Source organism: Hetaerina americana, unplaced genomic scaffold (assembly GCF_022747635.1).
Source record: "Hetaerina americana unplaced genomic scaffold, ioHetAmer1.1.p SCAF_1, whole genome shotgun sequence".
In the NCBI taxonomy this organism is placed as follows: domain Eukaryota; kingdom Metazoa; phylum Arthropoda; class Insecta; order Odonata; family Calopterygidae; genus Hetaerina; species Hetaerina americana.
In genome coordinates this window covers 49,525,248-49,546,550 of record NW_027286069.1, presented here as the reverse complement: position 1 = coordinate 49,546,550, position 21,303 = coordinate 49,525,248, and the positions used below count along the sequence as shown (strand labels likewise).

General features: G+C 38.6%; 1 protein-coding gene across 1 annotated transcript in view; it reads left to right on the top strand.

Annotated features, from left to right (window-relative positions):
* LOC139685701 (homeobox protein GHOX-7-like) overlaps positions 1-21,303 on the top strand; it is a 41,914-nt gene that overhangs the window by 18,492 nt on the left and 2,119 nt on the right. Inside the window, exon 2 of the mRNA XM_071582712.1 lies at positions 16,593-16,777. Coding sequence (XP_071438813.1) covers positions 16,593-16,777 — 185 coding nt within the window. The remainder of the gene's footprint in view (positions 1-16,592; positions 16,778-21,303) is intronic.

Sequence of the window (21,303 nt, the reverse complement as noted above, 5' to 3'; positions counted from 1 at the left end):
GTTTATTTCATTATGTTCTACAAATTTTAATCATGAAAACTCCGTCGTCTCTAGATTTTTAGACTTTTAAGGTATCTAGTTAAAACTATGGAAACAGTAAGTATAATATTTATTTCCTTAAGTCAATCTCTCAATCACTGCCATGAATAGACATTAGTTTTCTTAGTACAGACAGAATTAGGTCGTCTTTGTAAAAATCATTCAGAGAGAAAAAAGTACAAGCTAGCAATTTTTGGGCAACAAGCTTGGCTTACCAAAATGCTTAAGATTCTCAAACGATGTGAATAGTAGAGGCTTAGAATTACGAATAAAATACAGAATACAATGTTCGTAGTCTTAAAGCCAAAGTTTGGTTTGAAAATTGAGTTGAGGCTGGCAGAATATGAATAAATTCACTGACATTGATTTCAGAAACAGTTTCATTTAATACGTAAATTTTTCATGGCACGTTTTTCCTTAAAAATTCTGAACATGAAATGAAGTCGTCCATACTATAGCTAAGTAACGATATAAAATGACCTATTATTCAAACCTTAAATATGAGCTTCATCCAGAGCTTTAAAGTAGGAAATGAAGGATGCGGCAATATGGCGTACGATTAGCTGTCAGAGCTACTAAGATTATTTGTTATCTCGCATTACTGAATTGAAAGTATTGCATAATCGCCCTAACTATTCATTGTATTCTACTCCTTCTAAAAGAAAGAACGTCACAAACAGATTATATCAGGATTCAATGATTCTAATTCAATTCCCATGAGCTTATATATCTACCAATAAATAATTAACTAAATTACTAAATGCAAATCATTGTTTTCGTCTTGATTTTAGAAGAAAAAGCTTAGCTATAGAAAAAATATTTCCAAAATAATGATGATGGGTGGGTGGTCAAAGAACCGTTATAAAAGTAAGAACAATTAACAGCATTGAGAGATCAGTTTAGAGTTATACTCACAAAATTTTCGATTGGATCTTCAATGAAATAAAGATCTGTTGGCCCCAGTAACTATCGAAATAAAACCTAATGATCAGAAGGTTTCTACAGCGTTCTCCTCTGTTGAATATTGATATAGCAAATCAAAAATTTGTCAATTTATTACATACATATATTGCTGCGAAAAACCTTTAGAGCTAGACCTCCAAGAGTACGTATACATATACGGTTGAAAAATTTTAGGAAGACCACAGGGGAGTAACAGTTTACGTACTACCATCAGTGAGATATCCCCAAGAATGCATTAACATTAGCTAACAAGTAAAAATTTTATTAATATCGGTAACTGAACCTTGCAGGATGGATTGCACCAGACATTGATTTTCCGTTAACTCCCTAATCTTCGTTAAATGAATTTCCAACTCAGAACATTTTTTCCTGTTGTACATGACTAAAGCTTCAAATATTTCGGGGGTTCCAACGCCCAGTTTAGCACCGCGGAGTGCACATTAATTACCTTTCAAGGAAATGAAAATTATTTAGCAGAGAACAACATAAGAAATGTGCTTGGCCAAATTCCATTACCGAATGTTAGTCACAACTTGATAGGAAAATAAAAATAGGAAATTTAAAAGTAGGTCTAAACTGGGAAGATTAGACAGGAAAAATTATTTTCGAGCAATATTATATTTGGAGTGGACTGTAAATTACAACTATCTCAGTTCCATGTTTGGTAATGTAGTTACAGCAATGTCATTTTTAAAGGAACCTGTCGAAATTTTCTATTTCATTCTCTCTCTCTCTCCCTAAATGAACCGGTAAAATAGAAATATAATGATAAATTCAATCATCCAGCACATATTAACCCATCACATTATGTTAATACTAATGGATTCAAATAAAACCAATACATTATGAAGTTCGAAAAAATCAAAACAACAAAAATTGGAAAATAATTTCGAATTGGAATGCCTTTCCAAAATTAAAATTGTATTATTATCTTGCCCTACTTAAACTTAAGAAGTTTGGCATTGAAAATGTTACACGAGGGATTTTCCCCGGGGACACGGTCCACTCGACCCACTCGCCGTTGCCGTCATACAATCCTCGCAGTTCGGAACAAGTTTATCAAACTCGAAAAGAGAGATGACGTGGTTAAGTTGTTAAAGAAAATACGCGTGTGTTCCCGTCTTCTCCTGGAATCCTCGAGTCTTTGTAATTGCCTCTGACAGCGGAAGGGTAACCACGAGAAGAGAAACCAGATTCAAGCGATTGCGCCCCGTTCTTCACCGCTCAAGCCTTAATTCATGGCCGGGAAAACTCTGACGCTCTATGTGGAAACAAATCAAATGTTTGTCATTACGGTAGCGATATGATTCGATTAACAGCGGTGTGTCTCATTTCCAGATTAAGAAGTCCAAGGAAAATAGAACAGTATAATAGAACCACCAACACGACTGCTTCGCGCAATGAAGATAAACACCGAGTCGTGCACCTTCTCCTCAGCTGGTTTGCGTTGCTCGTGTTTTTAGGAAGAGATCATAACGTACTCTCAAGAATAATTTAATAAAAATTGTGTGTATAAAAATAAACCACAAAGTTCCTCTGGCATCCAAATTACCCACTGCAAGAATTTTACAGCACATTTAACGATGTTATCTGGTTATATCTTTCTGAGAAATGCCACTCGTAAATTTGGTTCTGCTAGTGCATTCCGTAAGATGTTTTGACCACATCTAAAAACATTTGTCAAATCCAGAATGAGTTTTATAATTTATAATGTATCTCACGTCGAGGATTGAGGAGACAGAAACGAGAGACTTACAGGGCCCGAAAAAATTATACAAACCATTCAACACGACTTAGTTACATCGCATCAATAGGGTATGAGAAGAAGTTCCAAGATTACAAAAAATCTAAAGCGCAGGATCGAATCATAAATCAGCAACGGTAAATCATCACCTTTACAAGTGAGTAGCTGTAATCATAGTCATAATGAAGTCGAAGTAGACGTAATTAACATTTTCCGTAATAAGAGGCCATAAAATTTTAATCGCATCCTGTAAATTAACACCGTCCAATTAGGAGTTACATTCCGCAGCACGTGCTGCGAGTAAATTATGGAACGGAAATATTTCACCTCCACCTGCCTCGCCGAGATAAGGAAGTAGTAGGTGGGGCTATCTACCTCTCCAATCCTCCCTCGTCGGGCGCAGAAGGGAGGAGAGCAGGAGGAGGAATGGGCGAACGCCCTCCCACTCCCTTCATTTCCATCCCTCTTGTTTGTGTTTGTATAACCGTTCATTTAGCGACGGCGGCCATAATGGAAACTCAATGGACCCAGACTCCCAATTTTCGTTTCCTCGCGGGAGATTCATGCCCCTCCGCTGCGTGCGAGCTCCCGTGAGTGTAGCCCGCTGATCTTCCCGCCCCACCTCCTCCTCCTCCGCCTCTCTTCTTCCCGTCGGATTCTCGCCTCTCCTCTATCCCCCCACACCCCAATCCACTCACCTCTCCCCCTCGCCCCGACCCCGAGTATACCTCCCTCTAGCTCTTCTACCCTTCGGCGACGCGGCCGTGCCCGCGTCTGCTCTCTCTCTCTCTCTCTCTTTCTCTCTCGCTCGCTCCCTCTTAACGCGACGACTCCCGTAAATTTCTTAAAATTAGCTTCCGGTGGTCTATCCCCATTCGTCTTCACTTCTTTACGTCCTGCCACACTCTTCCCCTCCTCCTTCAGCCCTTATCCCGTCTTCTCCGCGGTCCCCGCCCCGTCATTCCACCAGATTGCTCTCAAAACACCCTACCCGCACCATCCCCCTCAGAGAACCTCAAAGGCTGTATCTAAATGCGGCTTAAGATTTAATTGTTGGTGTTTCCACGGTGACACGTCGCCTCAAACATTTGTCGTGATTGGGGAATTTCCACCGGCCAATTAAAGGATTCCGAAAAAAACGAAATAAAAATTTTCTTTGACTGGCGCAAATCTCCCGCAGAAAGTCGTGACCTGTAAAGAAACTTTCCACAAATGAATGTGCTAAATCAATCCAAATTTGTTTTTTTTACGTTTACCAAACAATGTAAATTTCTGAGGGTTGTGAAGTGAATTTCTAATTATTGTTAGCAATATGCACCGCAACTAGTTGTCACAAAATGTACTCGTTACAGTTAATTTTAAAAAATCGAAGCAATTTTAGCACCAGATAAAACCTAGTTTACAATTCTAGCAAAAGCCTTTGAGGACTGCCCAAACTCATCTTTAGAAAAATATTCACGATTTTTTATTTAAAGATTCCCTCAATGTCTTCTTAAAAACAACCTTATTTTATTTTTCGCATTCATATTTGTCAACAGATCAACCACTTTTAGTTCGTAATTTTTCTCTAATGATGATAAAATATAACCACTAGATCTACAAGTATTTTAAATACTTACTTAAAAGCAACCGTCAACAGAAAATATTTTGAGACGAGAGCATAAGGAGCGAAATATTAATTTTGGATGAAATATTATAATATTCTTTCGTCCTCTATCTCTACTTGCAACAAGGTGATCAGCCTTTTCAGTCGCTACGGTCGGCTAAGGTTTCACTAAATTCAATGCCACACTTTTCTCAAGTGACTGCACAAAATAATTTTGAGTGTAGACTTTTGCAGGGTTGATTATTGGTGTCGATAACTTTCTGAAGTGTTTGCATCCAATCTTTCGCGTCAATGTAGGGCTCATCTTCAGAAACAAGGAGTTTGCAAGTTAATTTTCCTGACGACGAGGCCGTAACCCGTAGATTTGTCAAAAAATTTGAAGAAAACTACTAAGAATTAATTATGTTTTCACAAATATGAAGCAGCCTCATAATTAATTTTATATTTTCAATCAACATTTTACATCAATTAATATCCCTTTTACTTTACATTTTGAAAAAATTGCTTCCAAAAACATGAAATAAAACAACACAGAATGAACAGCAACAATTGATCGCTAAATGCCACTTAAGATAGAACAGCCGCTTATTACTTACAACAAGGTATCTAAAAAGCAAACACCTTGGCAGAATAGGAAAGGACAACAAGGCTCATTAGTACTCAGACTAAGAAACAACACAGCATGTGTCATTATTTCGCATGGCCAAAAAACACAGGAGGAAATAATACAAAAAATTATTTCCGTCTCGACCTCCTTGTTTTAGCTACTACCGATTCATCCAACTAGGCGATCGCATATACCTTCTTGAAAATCATCATAACGCCTACACAAGCATAACAGGGCAACTGAGATCTGACGACATGTCTTTAAAGATTGATGAGAAAAAAAGAGGATAGTAAGAAAATACCGTTGGTTTTCAAGTAAAATCTGTCGCCGTCTCTTCCCAGAGAAGCAATCTTCCGCCTGGGATTCATATACGACATTAACCGTTCGACCATGCTGTATGCTGCTCACATCTTTCTTCGCTCATCATTACTTCCTCAGGCCATAAAAACGTTGAGCTGCGGGACTCCTTTTCAACGACGTCTCCCGGCATTGAAGCTAAAACCATCATCTAGCCGAGGTAAAACGAGAAATTGACACAACAGGGAGGAAGAAGACCGAAAAAAAGACCAATTGCAGTAAAACTTACTAAAGGTCCTCACCTTTAGTAAGTTTTACTTCACCTGGGCTTTTTAAAAAAGAAAAAGTAGAGAATCACCATAAAATAAATATGAATAATAGGAATGGGATAAAATATGAAAAAATAGGAACTAAGCAATGTGGCGAACCCATTTAAGGGATAAAGTTGGAACGACTTCCTCACGCAAAAGGTAATTCCAGCGCCCAAATATCATAATAAATTTAGTAGTTGAAAATTTGAAGTATACTATTTGACTGAGATCTCATACCCGATCATCTAACATTAATCACTTTCGAGTATTCTCTAAGAGGTAAAAGAACTGATTTTTAGATTGGTATATGATATGAGATTAATATTTAACATGATATTACAACACCCTATACTAGACCCAAGATCTGTATGCTATACATTACAAGACTCTATACCAGATTTTTTTACACGTATAGAGACGTAATATTAAAAATTTTAAATAGAAATTATGTTCAAAAAGATCGATGAGCACCAAAAATTCAATTGAGCAACTTGCAAAATATTATTCTGCGGGCTATTTTTATTAATACCCCATTTATTCTCTTGATTTTTTCTCAATAATTTCAACATACGTGCACGCACTATTAATTGAACGTTTTAAACATATTTTATGAGTTTGCTCGTATGTCTATGGATACGTACGCATTACCCAAATGCAAAAAGAAATATTTGATTTTATTGATTGAGAAGTAATACTATAGGTAAGTTTCAGAAAACTGCCAAAGATCAAAATGTTTACGGAGTTATGTTTGTAATGTTCAGCAACGGTGTATTAATTCTCCAGAAATAAGAGCGGTAAAAAGCATTACAGAGATGAAAAATAAGAATATATTCCATCCAAGACTTTTCCTAATATTCACTCGAGAAATTTGCAAAGCACTCTCAGGTATTAGTATGTGAGGCTTCGTCATGGATAAACACGTAGATTTAACAAGGGCGACAGAAAGGCCAATGAGCAAAGCAGTCGTGTGTCCAGCCGAGTAAATAACAGCCAACAAGCACACCAGCAAATCATGCCATTAGCACATGCACACGTGCATAAACTTTTAGGATGAAATTCTGAACACGAGCAATTTGGCTGGAAACGATCCAGCCGTGAAAAACGAGCTTAGGAACATTTTCCTTCAGGCGCCCAGGAAACGCCAATGGAGACAGAATAGAGAAATTTGTGGAGATATTACTTAGAAATCGTAGGGTATTGCAATACAGAGATTGCACTCATAAATGTGATGGAATTTCAATAAAAATATGGCTATCAAAATTGCTATTCTTCCTCTTTTATCTTCCCGTTGCCTAGGACTATAACCACGGTGTAATTTATACTTACATTTGTAAAATAACTTAGTTCCCTTTGACTAAAAAGAAATATATGATTGATTTCGTGAACATAGAGATACCGGTCGACTTTACCCAAGATTTTAGCTCACAATGCAAAAATTCAGAATTTTGTTTGGATTTTTGCTAATCTACCGGTGAAGGTAAGTTTTGGATAAGTACAAGTTACCAAACGGTGCAGTAGCAATTCCCTTGCCACTTCCATTAATAAAAACCTCACCTGCACACTACAATAAGGCCCTAATCAAGTCCGCATGCTTCCTTCCTCACTTCACTTCGTACGACATCCATACCCTAGTCCTACCCCCTCCTCGTTTGCCAAACATTTTCCCTTCTATCACAATCTTTAACATCCCATGTCAATAAAAACGCTAGTTCATAATTAAGGCTGTTTTAAAATAATTGTCCATAATTTCAGCTGAATATAAGACTTAGAACATTTTTTGATAGTTATAAGTCATTATGAAGACGACGTAACAGTTTATGCAGAGATAGAGTACGTTTAAATTATAAAAAAATACAATCAGTAATTAACAATAAAATTTTATCAACAAGACACATTAGACCTCTATTCTGAAACATAATTCACAGAAGGAAACAAGGTAGGTTATTTTTCCAAAGAAATTTCGATTGGATTAGCATGAATCTGCCTATAGAATTTTAAATAAAAATTATATTCTTTGCAAACTGGTTCGATTTCACAACTCAGACGACAGCGTTCCCTGACCTATAAGCAAGGTCGTGAACTTAAGTTGTCACCGCAACGCCCGCACAAAATTTAAACAGAGAAATTAGCAATAATAAATAAGTTATGTTCGTGCATTAATAAGAGCTTCATGCTCCGCGAATTTCTAATGCGCTAGATTAAACAGCAAAGGAGGCCGACGGCAGATGGGTTTTTCCAATGTTTTGTCACTTGCATAAGCGCGATTTTCATAAGAGGATAAACACATCGCGTCTGACTTCTCGGCGGAGCTATTTTCGAATGAAAGTCACGCGAGAAAATAAAGCGCCGCCATAAAACTGAGGTGAGACTTCACGGGGACGTTGAAACGCTCGTTAAGCTCCTGAGGAATTACCACGGCCGTATAACCCGCATGTGACGCGGATGAACGAACGCTGCGGGCAATCACGCTTCGTCTGAAGTGATGCGCATCCGCTTAAGCGCCCACGACCCCTTCTCCTTTGTACAGCACTCGGTGTAACTAATGGGGCAAAACTGTAATTATATTTTCGTTCTCAGTGAAATACCCAACATAAGAGCAACATATCACAGTGTGCTCCAATACTGGGTGAGCCCAAAATATTGACCTATGTTTACGTGAAAGCTTTCTTGGTGACATCTGAATTGTAGAAGGATGCAAAATGATTCATTTATGAAAGAAACTTTTTACCGCCTCAGAAAATTTGAAGACAAAATTGTTACTCTTCATCTTGAGAGGAAAATGTACATATATATGCTATACTATAATTTGATTTGTGAAAGCAGGACGCATCGTAAAATATGAAATTTCCAGATTAATATTAGCCGAAGCCATTAATAATGGATAGACTGGTGCGATATTTTTTATCATGGTCTGCGTGGTTTTATTGATTTTAATTTCGTAATCTATCTCTTTGAAATTTTTACAGAATTACTTTATCTCCCCGGTGGAGCACCAAAAAGTGACATTACTGAGACCAAATGTAATGTGTTATTTCTCATAAGTACCTACTATTATATCCTCATAGTATGATCTGCAAGTAAATACTGTATATTTTTAATATAATGGATACATATAGTTTTATATTTCAATAAAAATAACTGGGCTGTAAAATCTTCCAGCTAGTCGTTTCTATTTCATAGTAGTTAAATCATCAATCCGAGGGTTAACGCTGTTATCTTACTGTTTATATACCGTATATATATGTATATAATTATATATATATATTATATATGTATGTGTGGGTGTATAAATATATACCTATATGCATATATATATATATATATATATATATATATATATATATATATATTTGTGTGTATGTGTGTATATATATATTAATATATATATATATATATATATATATATATACATATGAATCGAATATCCGTGGTAAACTCCCAGTCAAGGAAAGCTTTGGGGCTTGTGATCTGCTTAATTCCACCTTCCCCACCATTCCTTTGTTCGTATTTTATAGGTGTGCGTATCCCTTTTCCTTATATCTATTTCCATGGGAACGAATATTTGTTAGCCATGTAGTGGGGCATACACACATACTGTAGCAAACACACTAAGTTTTCCATCGGTGCCGATCATTTCGAAACCAAGACCTTCAGCCTATGATTTATTGTATCAGAGAACCAATTTTGACATATTTTGAGGAAACTTGGATTACCAAATTACACGACGTTATACTCGTATACTATGCAAGTCAAAATATTTACTAAATTGTATCCGCACTAGAAACTTAATGTAAACATCTCGCTTAAACTTCTTAAAGCTATTAATTCTAAAACACTTTTGACTCATGAAATAAAGAAACAGCGGAAAGTGTTGTGTCACGCAGCTAGAGGTACATACATAATTCATTTTTATTTTTATTGGTGACAGAAGTATTCAACGGGATAAAAGTACAACATTGGATGCATTTCCAGGCATTTTTCATTTGTGGAAAACCAGAGTTATGAGCAAAATCCATTCCGATAACCTCTTCGGGCAACTGTAATAGTGGTGTATTTTCTAAGACAGGGCTATCCTTATTATCATATTTCATTTAAGGTAAATAGATGAATACGCAGATTTTATTAAACCTTAAATATCTGATCAGTAAATAAATTTCTTTTTAAATTTTTGGCTTGATATAATCGCTGAATTTGGCCTCAACTCTCGACTAATATTACACTAGTATTACATTTTGAGCCACACCACCTTGCGTTCATACTATGCACTCAACTAATGCTTCATGAAATTGAGTACACTACGTTAGCACTGAAAATCCTTATGTATAAAATTTGGTCTACTTTTACGCAAAATATCAGTTAGGTAATTAAACTCAAGACTAGGTGCTCTGAATATGTTTTATACCAATCCCGATGCTGAATTAAATATTTGGTCTGATGATAACATCCAAGTCTGAAAGCATTATGATACAAATTTTTTACTTAACCCAATGACCCAATGACTTTTTTCGCAAAAATATAATTCAATCTTTTATTTATTTAATACGCTTAAATCTTGTGGTTGACATGGAAGTTGGAAATATTTTGACTTAGACTAATATATTCAATCATGTGCATTCAATGTCGAGGACACATTGCGTCTTAAAGTCTAAACGAAGATATTGGAATCCTTATCACTTCATTAATTTGAATTTAATCATAAACACGGAAAAATTTTCTAAGATTCATGTCTTCCAATTGAAGATATTACATCTAGTTAGCTAACAAAACAGCCACTCGAACTCTTTCACAAGACGCATTGAATGCTGATGCTAACATTTCATTCGCCGCATTGAATGCTGATGCTAACATTTCATTCGCCGCATTGAATGCTGATGCTAACATTTCATTCGCCGCATTCGTTGACTTAATAAATTTGTTACAGTAATAGGATTATTATGAGAATCTCAAGCCATTATGTGAAATTTATAAATATCTTTTAAAAACAATGAAGCATTTTTTCTCTCTGTAATATTTTACGTTACTCCAACGTCATCTGATGTCCGACGGTGGTCCTTCATTGTTTTCGTGGGTGGCGATAAGCATACTAAAATTCATAAGTTAACAGCTGGAAGACATTTCTACGATTTCAGGATAAAATAAATGTGACATAAGATATATGTTTGTTAACAAAAATGAATCATTTGTTTTCTGCCGTTACTACAGAGATATAATTTAATTGTCAAAGAAAGGGAAATGGGTCAATGGATTACAATTTGTGACGAACCAAAAATGTCCGCCATAAGTTCGCAGAATCTTTTGGGAATGCTACAATTCTAATTTCTGGGAAAAAAAGTCATGTACAAACGCAATGTCTGTTACATTTTACTTCCGAATACGATTTGACTTCATGCAAACATTTCTGCAGCACCCTCCTTATAAAAATGTCAAATTCTTCAGCTGAATCTTGAACAAGTATGTTATTGCACTAATTTCCAATTAAACCCTGTAATAGCCATCGATTTGGGGGTATCTGCTAAAGATCTTTAGTTAGTTATTGATAATTTCCCAAGGCGCAGTCCCTAATAAACCAACTACCGTTTCTAGAATCTTTGGATATGTCTTTACGTGACTCCTACTGTGAAACCAAGAGCTGATCAGGGCAAGCAGCTGCTTCCATCCTTGCTTCCCTGTCACCCAATGCGTGATTTCACCACGCATAGGGGTAACATGAAAGCGAACTGCACTATTTCGCCCATGAAACCATAGTAAAGCGGTTGGCTAAGACCGAATCTTTCTTAGTTACAATTTCACGCTGTTATCATGCATTGTAAATGATTCGCCAACATTGCGAATTGCAGAAAGGATTGGATACTCTTCTGTTTGCATGTAAATACTATCTTGGGTTTACATCAATTTTATAAGCAACAAAGTACTTGAATATTCTTTCAAGTTTAAAATTAGTCGAATGTCTACGTAGAAATTCCTAAAAACACAGCTAATGAATTAAACTTTTCTCAAAATACCCTTTTTATACTCGTATATTAACATCCACCTAAAGCACACTCTATGACGCATTATGTATCTTATATGTTTTTTGGCGGTCTGAAATATTTCAATGGGGTGTAGGCAACACATACCGTGATGTCTGTTGAGCGAATACGATTCAAAGGAAAAAATAATACAGTTTCTTGAGATGTCCTAGATGGGTTCCATATACGCATTCAATAAGCTATTTAATCGGGCAGGCGATATTGTGTTGTATCGGTTGCAAAGTAAGATGCTTATGTAATTGTTTATGAAGAAATATCATGCATTGTCGCATTCAAAAACATTGGATTCCGTCGTAAACGCGAGTTTTTGACGTAAACTTGTGCGATATTCCATTTCTAAGTTTGACCTTCCATCTAAAAAAACATTGAGTTGATGCGGAGGACATGATACCAGACACGCAGGAATTAACTCAAAATGATAATATTTTTATCGACCCCAATACCAATCCGTTTAAGATAATCACCAACACATTTTCTTTGTTGAAATGAAATGGAATTATTGACTTTGTAATTCCACACACTATTTAAAGCACGACCCAGGTTTCGACGTTGAACGTCATTATAGGCGTTGTCCGTGATCATGACATGACGTCATCGTCAGGTCATGATGGTCATAGTCGTCATTGACAACGCCTGATGATGACGTGCAACGTCGAAATCTGGGTGGCATTTTAAATGAAGTGTGTGGAATTACAAAGTCAATAATTTTATTTCATTTCAACATGTTATGTTAATTCCATAAGCCGGAGACAACATAGCACAAAAATGTTAGCCCATTGCATAACTTAATAGTTTACTTGATGGTTGAAGCAAATAATAAAAAATGCATTGTTTACAATGGTCACTAGTATGATCCGAACAACCAGATTTCCCAAGGCTACAAGTAAATTTACAAGTCCTCTAAAAACAACAGTAAAGGTAATTTGAAGCATTCTAAGCCACACATTCTCTGAAAAATAGACGTGATGATTGTAGGACCATGTAATTATATCAGAACCAAACATCGATTACTTGAAAATTGACCGGTAGCTTTCTGAAACGAGATCCTGGCTGCAATAATCAAGCTCACTCGAATAGCAACTAGAGCCTTGTCTACTCTACTTCCAAATCGAAACGCCGACCTCAGTCGCGGTCGGTAGCGATCTCGTATGGGAGTGGGTATGATACACCCAAAAGTCGATCGTAAAAGGATACGAATCAAGTCACCCACAGGTGAAAGACCTCTTGACATCGGTTGCTTTCTGCATTTAGCCCATATCGTTATCATTAAACTCTTAAACAGGCCCTAATAGACGACGGGGCGTAAAAATTGGCACCCCGTCAAATGATCGTTGAGCCCCATAGCCCTAACGCATATGCAACAATGGCTACATACTTTATACGAAGTTTTCTCGGGCCCAGGTCAGGTAATTCGAAGTTCGAGGTCCCGAAGTTCTTCGTGGAAAATTCGAGAAGACTTCAAATAGGCACATCATATGTAGGGAAAATATTGAATCCTTCATGAAGTACTCTGATTACTCTGAACAAAGTTGATAAATCGACCCTTCCGCGATATTCAATTTCCATCATACGGCCCTATACTCGCGACAGTATTTTCTAATCATAACCGACAGAAAACTCGTCAAAGCTATGAATGAGAGGCTAGAGGAGGATTTAAAATGAAAGTGCGAGGAGGGAGAGGCCATGTGAAGATTGAAGACAGCGGATAGGGCGAGGTGTGAAGGCGCAGCATCGCCTTGCGGTTGTTCCGTGCTAGTCTCCCGAGACATTCATTCCTAGCTCTTTACGTCCCTCGCTTTGGCACCTTATGCCTCACCAGCCGTCCCCCCCCTCCACGCCCCTAAATCCCTCCACCCTCCCCCTCCCCCTCCTCCGACTCGCCTCTGGCACTGACAAATGCCCCGCGGCCGCAATTAGACGGCACTTAGCGAGTTGTTTGTCACCGAAAGGAGCTGCCTCCCTAATTAAGGGCTCCTGAATAAATTTCACCTACTCCTCCGTCAAAAAACAGTTCCTGCCCCACCTCTTCGGCTCCTCCCTTCTCCCGCCCATCACTTCTCACCCCTCCCTGGCGAACCCTCCCTCTTTTCTAATCTACCCCTCCTAACACCGACACATCTCTTCCATCCCCTCCCCAGTAAAGCGGTGCTTCGCAATCTTTTAAACCCTAACACCCTTTAAGCTTAGATACCCCTACGCCTCTCGCATTCTCATTCCGCCAAGAAGGGGCTTGTTAACTCCCTTTGCCTCAGAGGAAATTTCCCCTCTCCATTTCTCCGTCTCTTATCTCTTCCTCTTGCCAATCCCCGAGCTTCACTCGTGCTATATCTCCCCTTGCTCTTCCACCCATTTTATCCACAACCGACCTCGCCCGCCGTCTCGTTTAATTACGGGAAAATAAAAACTATCGAAATGACAAATCTCGTGAGACAAAGCCACAAACGAAACAAGTATGACAATCAGAAGATGACGAAATTCCACTTGCCCGTGAGAGCATAACTATTCTGGAAGGAAAGAAATGCTTGGCTGAAGTGTCCTATTCGAACTACGATATCCACGCTTATTTCAAGAGCAAATCTCTCGCATATAACCCGTGCCCCACCGTGTAAATCCAACACAAAAGGTTTAATACACTTTTGCGTGTCCGAGGATTTAACGCATATAATGCATAGAGTTTTACTACACTGTAACATATGAATTAAATAAATACATTGATGAATGCAGTTCGAATCTCTTATTCTTCTGCCAAAAACCAGCAACCCTTAGGTAATCGCTACCTAGAGACAAGATGATAAGAGCGTAGCGAAAACGTGCAAATACCCTTACTCCTGTGAAAGCCAAATATTTTGTCGAAATGTCCTCCAACGACAAAGTATTGACCGCTAATATTAACAGCGGTGTATTTGCTGAATTGGGCTTCCTAGCGTGTAACTTGTCCGTTTAAGGGTTGTTCATCGGTAAATATGTATACTATATACATACATACCCTCTCAGTTCAGCCCTACAACCCCATTCTCCTTAAGCATTGCCCCTCAGATTCTGTCTCTCCTCCAAGCCCCCGCTCCCTTTTACCCCCCCCCCTCCACTCCGCCGTCACCAACCTCCCTCCACTGCACATACCAAGCCCGTAACCCCTTTGCCTCCCTCGGGTGCCGAACTCCTTTCAGTCCAGCCCTCTATTATTTCTCTCCCTCACCGCCTCCCATACCGCTCACTCTCCGCTTCATCCTATCCGACTAATCTGAAAGGGGGACGTCATGACCTTTTACTTAAAATAAACAGGGAATCCCTCCATCCCCCCCTCTCACACCACGGCAACTCCCGTCGAGGCATTCGCCTGCTCCCCTTATTGAAATCGTGCGCGCGGTTGGATGGGGATGTGTTCGGATGGGAGGGATGGAAGGGGAGGAGGCCTAGAAAGGGGAGGGAAAAAAGGAAGGGTGGGATTAGCGGACGAATTTGTTCGGTACGCAAGCCGGGGGCACAGAGAATCCCGACGATGCGAAAGGACGATTCGATTGGGAGGCGAGGAAGAGTGGCTGTAAAGCATTCCGACACAATCGTTTACGGATTCCCCCTCATCGATCACAAGTATGACAAATTCAATCAACTTTTTCTATTATTTTTCTGTGCTAATATGAGTCATGGGTTTGCGATGCTTGACTTTGGACCCCGCGGATAGATAAACCTATGTTCATGTATTTACATAGGATAATCACAAAACTTTCGACGCATCGACGTTATAATGTCAATGAATAGTGGCATCGCATTCATAATGCAGCGCCACGTCTTATTCAATAGAGGTTGGTACAAATTCTCAACGTTATTACGGTGCGTTGATCGATATCTTTTATCATGGGAATTTATACTGGATATGGAAAGTCAAATATTGCAACAGTGGCATCGAAACTTTACAGTTGCGTCACATTTGAAGGTAAAAAATTGGAATGCAATAGTGCTGTGCGCGCAGTGCACGTTACACACTATACATGGTAGCTTAGGCGTGTGGATGATATGGAAACAAGCAACTGTGACAGGGCAATTTGACGAAGATGCTTACTTTCGCTCCCTAGGATACAAATAGGCACAATATAAAACCCAATCTAGCATCCTGTTATCGCCAATTACAGCAACGTAACCGAAGCCAAAAAGTTATTTTTATGAGAGGGTAAACTTAAAGGGGATTTGGATTATGAATAAGAAATGCGAAACGATGAGAACGCCTATGTCGACCCTGTAACCGAAAAATATCAGAATCTGCAAGGGAATAATTATGCAATACTCTTATTTGAAATCCACCACCACTGCAGTCATCAACCTTGAGATTGGTTTGAATGTTGAGGGTATACACAGAATAAAATCGCAAAATTACGGTAGCTGGAGTCTACTTCCATTCTTTAGTTTTCCTACTTAATATTAACTCAGGAGCCCGAGCTCATAAGGTATCGTACATCTCTTTGTTTTTTTGCAGCAACACGAGACTACTTAGGTCATTGCGTAGTTAAGTATCCTCATCCTCAGGAAAAGTAAACGGAGGGTGGAGTGATGGTTTAAAATATTAAAATAATAACGCTAATAATGATCTTAAAATCTTTTTCTATGAAAAATGTGTTTTCTTGATTATGCGATGCGAGGAACATTTTGCAAAAACTCTTAACTTAATAGTTCTTGAATTTCTTTAAAAATGTTAAACGAACGTAAAATTTATTTACATCAGTTAAGTTCTCAACTTACGTTACATTTGTTTGCGAAATATTTGATCTAATATTTTGCGTTCAATGTTTGCAAAGGCTATCAAAAGTATCAAGAAGGCCTCATGATGAAAATGGAGATAAATACACTAAACAATCAGAACAAACATCCAAAATTCATGTATGATAACTTAAGCCTGCTCATTGAACTTGTAAGAGTGATTTTAAATACATGTGATCCATGAACTCACCAAGTATCCGTCATGAGATGAGTATAAATAACTATGTCCCGATTGTCACTTCAGAGGACGGCAGATGCAGTCGGGGCAGCTCCTCGGGTGCGGCCAACGAAGAGCGGAAGAAGAGGCCGAGGACAGCTTTCACAGCCGCTCAAGTCAAAGCTTTAGAAGCAGAATTTGAACGCAGCAAATATCTCTCCGTGTCCAAGAGGCTGCACCTCTCCAAGAGTCTGAAGCTCACTGAGACTCAGGTATATGAGTGCATTTCTCCATCTCAAATCATTTTTAAGTGCTAAAAATTAGTAAAGAAGAAAGGTTTATCAAATATGGAATCCATACTCAAGGAACCTAAACTGTATTTTGAAGTAACAACTTAAAAAATACAATGGTACTTCTAGTGCATTTCATCACCGTAATTCATTTTAAAACGGAATGCTGGGATATCAAGCGCCTCATTTTGTACTGCTTGATTTGGCCCAGGGATGGAGTACATATTATATAATCTTGGATTGTACAAAGTAACGCTCAATATTTGCATGCAAATAGCGAACTTTTTCCATTGAACTTCGCATTTCTAAGAAGTAATTTAACTACCGTAGTGAAGAACATTTTCAGATTCAATAGGAATAGTTGTATTTCATTTTGAATACAGCGTATAAAAAGCCAAATAATTACGAATTCCTGGTTTATTTATGTATTGAAAAAATATTCTTGGCGACGGAAACTTTCGTTCAGCTGCAGCATCATAAATAACAATGTTATTAAAAAGTACACTTCACAGTAATAGTTCACTCATGCCACCGTTAATACCAGCACACCATGGTTCTCAAAATCCCTTACGCTTAATGTAACAATTTCAGTCCAAATAACTATTAAAAATATTAGCAATTCAATTATTAAAATGCAGCAGTCCACCAGATTATTTCGCGATGAATTGCATGGCGCATCGCGGATTAGATGTGGACGCGGCGATATTTAATGTTCACCTTTCCTATTAAAACATTATATTTTTATAAATCAGTAGACTTTTATTACCGAAAAATTAAGCGACGAAATACTGGCAATCACATGTTTTTCCACATATAAAACGCCTCATTACAAGGGGTGCAAACATCACCTAACTATGAGCCAAAAGAGAATCAATGTTACATCTTTACAATAACCAGATTCACATTATTCAATAACCATTGTAAAAAGTGGCCTGTTGCTGAGATACCGGATTCAAAAAAGTTTATATATGAGCAGTATGGTGGATTTATTCTTCCTATTCATGTATTAACATACATACATAAAACTTTCTTATGATGATTTCGCACATTAAATTATATTTTTAAATAGCCGTTAAGAAAGCTACGGAATAACACAAGAAAGTATGCTCATACAAATATCCATAGAATCAAAATAAGACGTCGTATCAGATTACTATTATTAGGAAATCCACCGGCTAAGGTGGAACTTGGATGGACCCAACTACCAAATAAATATTTTGTTTATCCTAACAAAACACAACCCATCATCCTAATCTATAAAAAGTCCCTCTTCATCTATGAATACTTCTTTCCTCACTCCATCCCGTCCAATATTCCTATCCTATTCCTGCAATTCCCTGGTTTGCCAAACATTCTCCCCTCTATCACAATCTTCATCATCCCACTGCTGATCAATATGCTTTTCATCCATTTTCCCTGCCTCCTTATGATTTCTCTGAACAATCCCCTATCCTCCTCCACCTTATCTAGCACTTCCTCTTCTGTTTTCCTTTCCGTTCACTTCACCTTCTCCAAGCCCACATTTCAAAGTCCTCCAATCTACGTCTATCGCCCTGCTTCAGTGACCATGTTTCCACGCCGTACGTAACTACGCTCCATAACAAAGTTTTGACGAGCCTTTTCTTAATATCCTTACTCGACGTCCCTGTCATCAATTCCCTATTTCTTCTGAAATCTTCTCAACCCAAAGCAATTTTTCTCCTTATGTCCCTAATACTTGACCATTTTGGTGCAAAACACTTCAGGGATACGTGAACTGTTCAACCTACTCTAGTTTTTGCCCTCCCATTTTAACATTTAACTTGCTTTTCTCTTTCTGGAAAATCGCATTACCATCGTATTGTTTACTCATTCACATCCAATGCCTATGCACTGAACTTCTGGAAAATCACATAACCTTTGTTTTATTAGCATTTATTCTCATCCCATATCTATCACACTGAATTTCCAATTCACTCGGAAATCCTTTCAAACCCCTTGGCTGAGTGGCAAACTAAAGCTTGGTCATCGGCAAAACTGACTGATTTTCTGAATTCCCCTCCGACTTTCATTCCAATCTCCCGTTCTTCCCAACCCTCTTTAATTATTTCTCCCACATATACGTTGAACAGCACCAGTGATTATGGGCAACCCTGCCTTACACCTCTTCCTAACACTGCCCATCTCGACTCTCCACATCTGGACTCTCCATCCCCCACTCGCACCTGAACAATCTGAGACATGTACAGGTTGCGGATTAGCCTCCTGTCCCTCAACAAATTCATATATTCTGCAATTACTCATTACTTTTTCCCAGTTCACTCTATCAAACGCCTTTTCGAAATCTACGAAACAGGCAGTTACGTCCTGATTGTATTCTATATTCCTCTCGATTAGCGATCTCATTCCTGCAATGGCATCACGAGTACCTCTCCCCTTCCTAAACCCATACTGATTATCCCCTGAATAATCATTTGCCTTGCTCTCCATCCTTTTTTGATGATCCTGAGAACAACTTTAGCTGCGTGGAAATGAAACTTATTGTTCTGTAGTCCTCACATGATGTAGCCTTTGCGTTATTCGGAATAGGAACTTACACTGATCTCACGAAGTCTTCTGGCCAGATTCCTTCCTCATAGATGCAACGAGTTAGTCCAGATAGACTTCCTTCCTCCCATATTTTCCTACACCTTTTAGAATTTCCGCAGGAATGTTGTCAACCCACAAGGCCTTATCTTATTTCATCTCCATTTATTCCCTTCCTATTTCATTGTCGAGTAAGCCTGGACCTAAGCTATCAGCATCTTCCTCATATTCTCTTTCTATGTCTAAGCTTGAAGGCCTAAGTTTCTTACCATACATTTCTTCTATATATTCCTTCCATCTCTCTTGGATTTTTTCTGTTCCAACTATTATCTTACCCGACTTATCTCTAACTGTTAACAGAGATCTTCCCTTCTTACTTCCCGATAGTGATTTAACCGTCTTGTACAGCGTACCGATTTCACCCTTCCTCTGCAAACTTTCCATATCCTTGACCAGCGTCTTCTACTACGCATATTTTGCTTTATCTGTTACATGTCCCAATTTATCATAGAACTCTTTGTATTTCCTTCTGCCAAACTCTGTGTTTGCACTTTTACATCTCCTTCTCTCATCTTACTTTCTAATCATCTCATCCATGATTTCCTTGTCCTTTTCTTATTTACAGTTCCTAGAGTTTCTTTTGCGGCTTTCGATATCCCTTTTTTGATATATTTCCATTTTTCCTCGATAGTATTCAGCTCTTTTACCTCACTCACGATTTCCTCTCAAGCCTGCCGATACTTCTTACTTGACAATCTATTTAATGCTTCTACATTCCATTTCCTAACCCCGGCCCCTGCATTATCGTTTTGAAACGAACGCTACACTTCATAACTAAATTGTGGTCAGAGTCCGCATCCGATCCCGGGAAGCTGTGCGAATTGTTCACACTGTTCTTAATCCTGTGTCTAACCATAATATAATCTAACTGATACCTTTTTATGTCACCTGGCATTTTCCATGTATACCTACACCTTTTTTGGTGTCTAATCCAAGTGCTTCTGCAGAATTCAATTGCTTTGCCCCGCGGTCATTCCTCATACGTAAACCGTAGTCCCCCACCTCATCATCTCTCCTCCTTCGCCAACCGTCGCATTCCAATCCTCCATCAATATCAAATGTTTTTCTGCAGGAACACATGAAATTATGTTCTCTACCTGATTTTTATACCCTATCGATTTCTTCGTCCCTATGATTTCTTCGTGGCATGTACGTGTATACCTGAACAATGATCAAGTTCGTTGGTTCTGCTTGTACCTGTACCACTAGTATTCTACCCGTTGCTTGCTCAATGTTGACTACGCTTCTTCCTACTTTTTTATTCAATATTATGGCCATCCCTCGCTGTATATTACTCTATAACTATCCCTCCAGTAATCCCCGCTATCCTACTACCTCACCTCGCATAGACCTAAAATATCTATATTTCCCCTTTCCATCTCTCGCTTAATATTCTCTAATTTGCCTATCCTCAACATTGGCCTAACATTCCAAGTTCCTATTCTAACTAAATTGGTCTTCTTCTGTTGCTTCCGTCCTGCTGCTGTCGGTTTCCCTGGTTTCGTGGGATGGCATCCGCGGAAGCCTTGCCTCTCCCGCTGCCAGGAACGATACACGGCCGAATGGGCTGACTCCTTTAGTGGCCAGGAGTCAAAATCTCTGTAGTGACCATCATATTTATCTTGGGAATGATAATTGAGGTGGTTTCCCGTTGCCTTCCTCAATAGTGTATTTAACGTGACACAATCACTAAATGGCCGCCCCACTGGGGTCAGACGCCTTTAGTCGCTTCACTGAAGATCAGACACTGCGAGTACTACCTTCCGTCTGGTTCCTAACCTTCGACCTATCTGGCATGGGTGACCCTACCAGCAGCAATTATCATTGCTCCCAACGGTACAGCTCTAGCGGTCATCGAAATGCCCACAAGCTCTTCCACGACG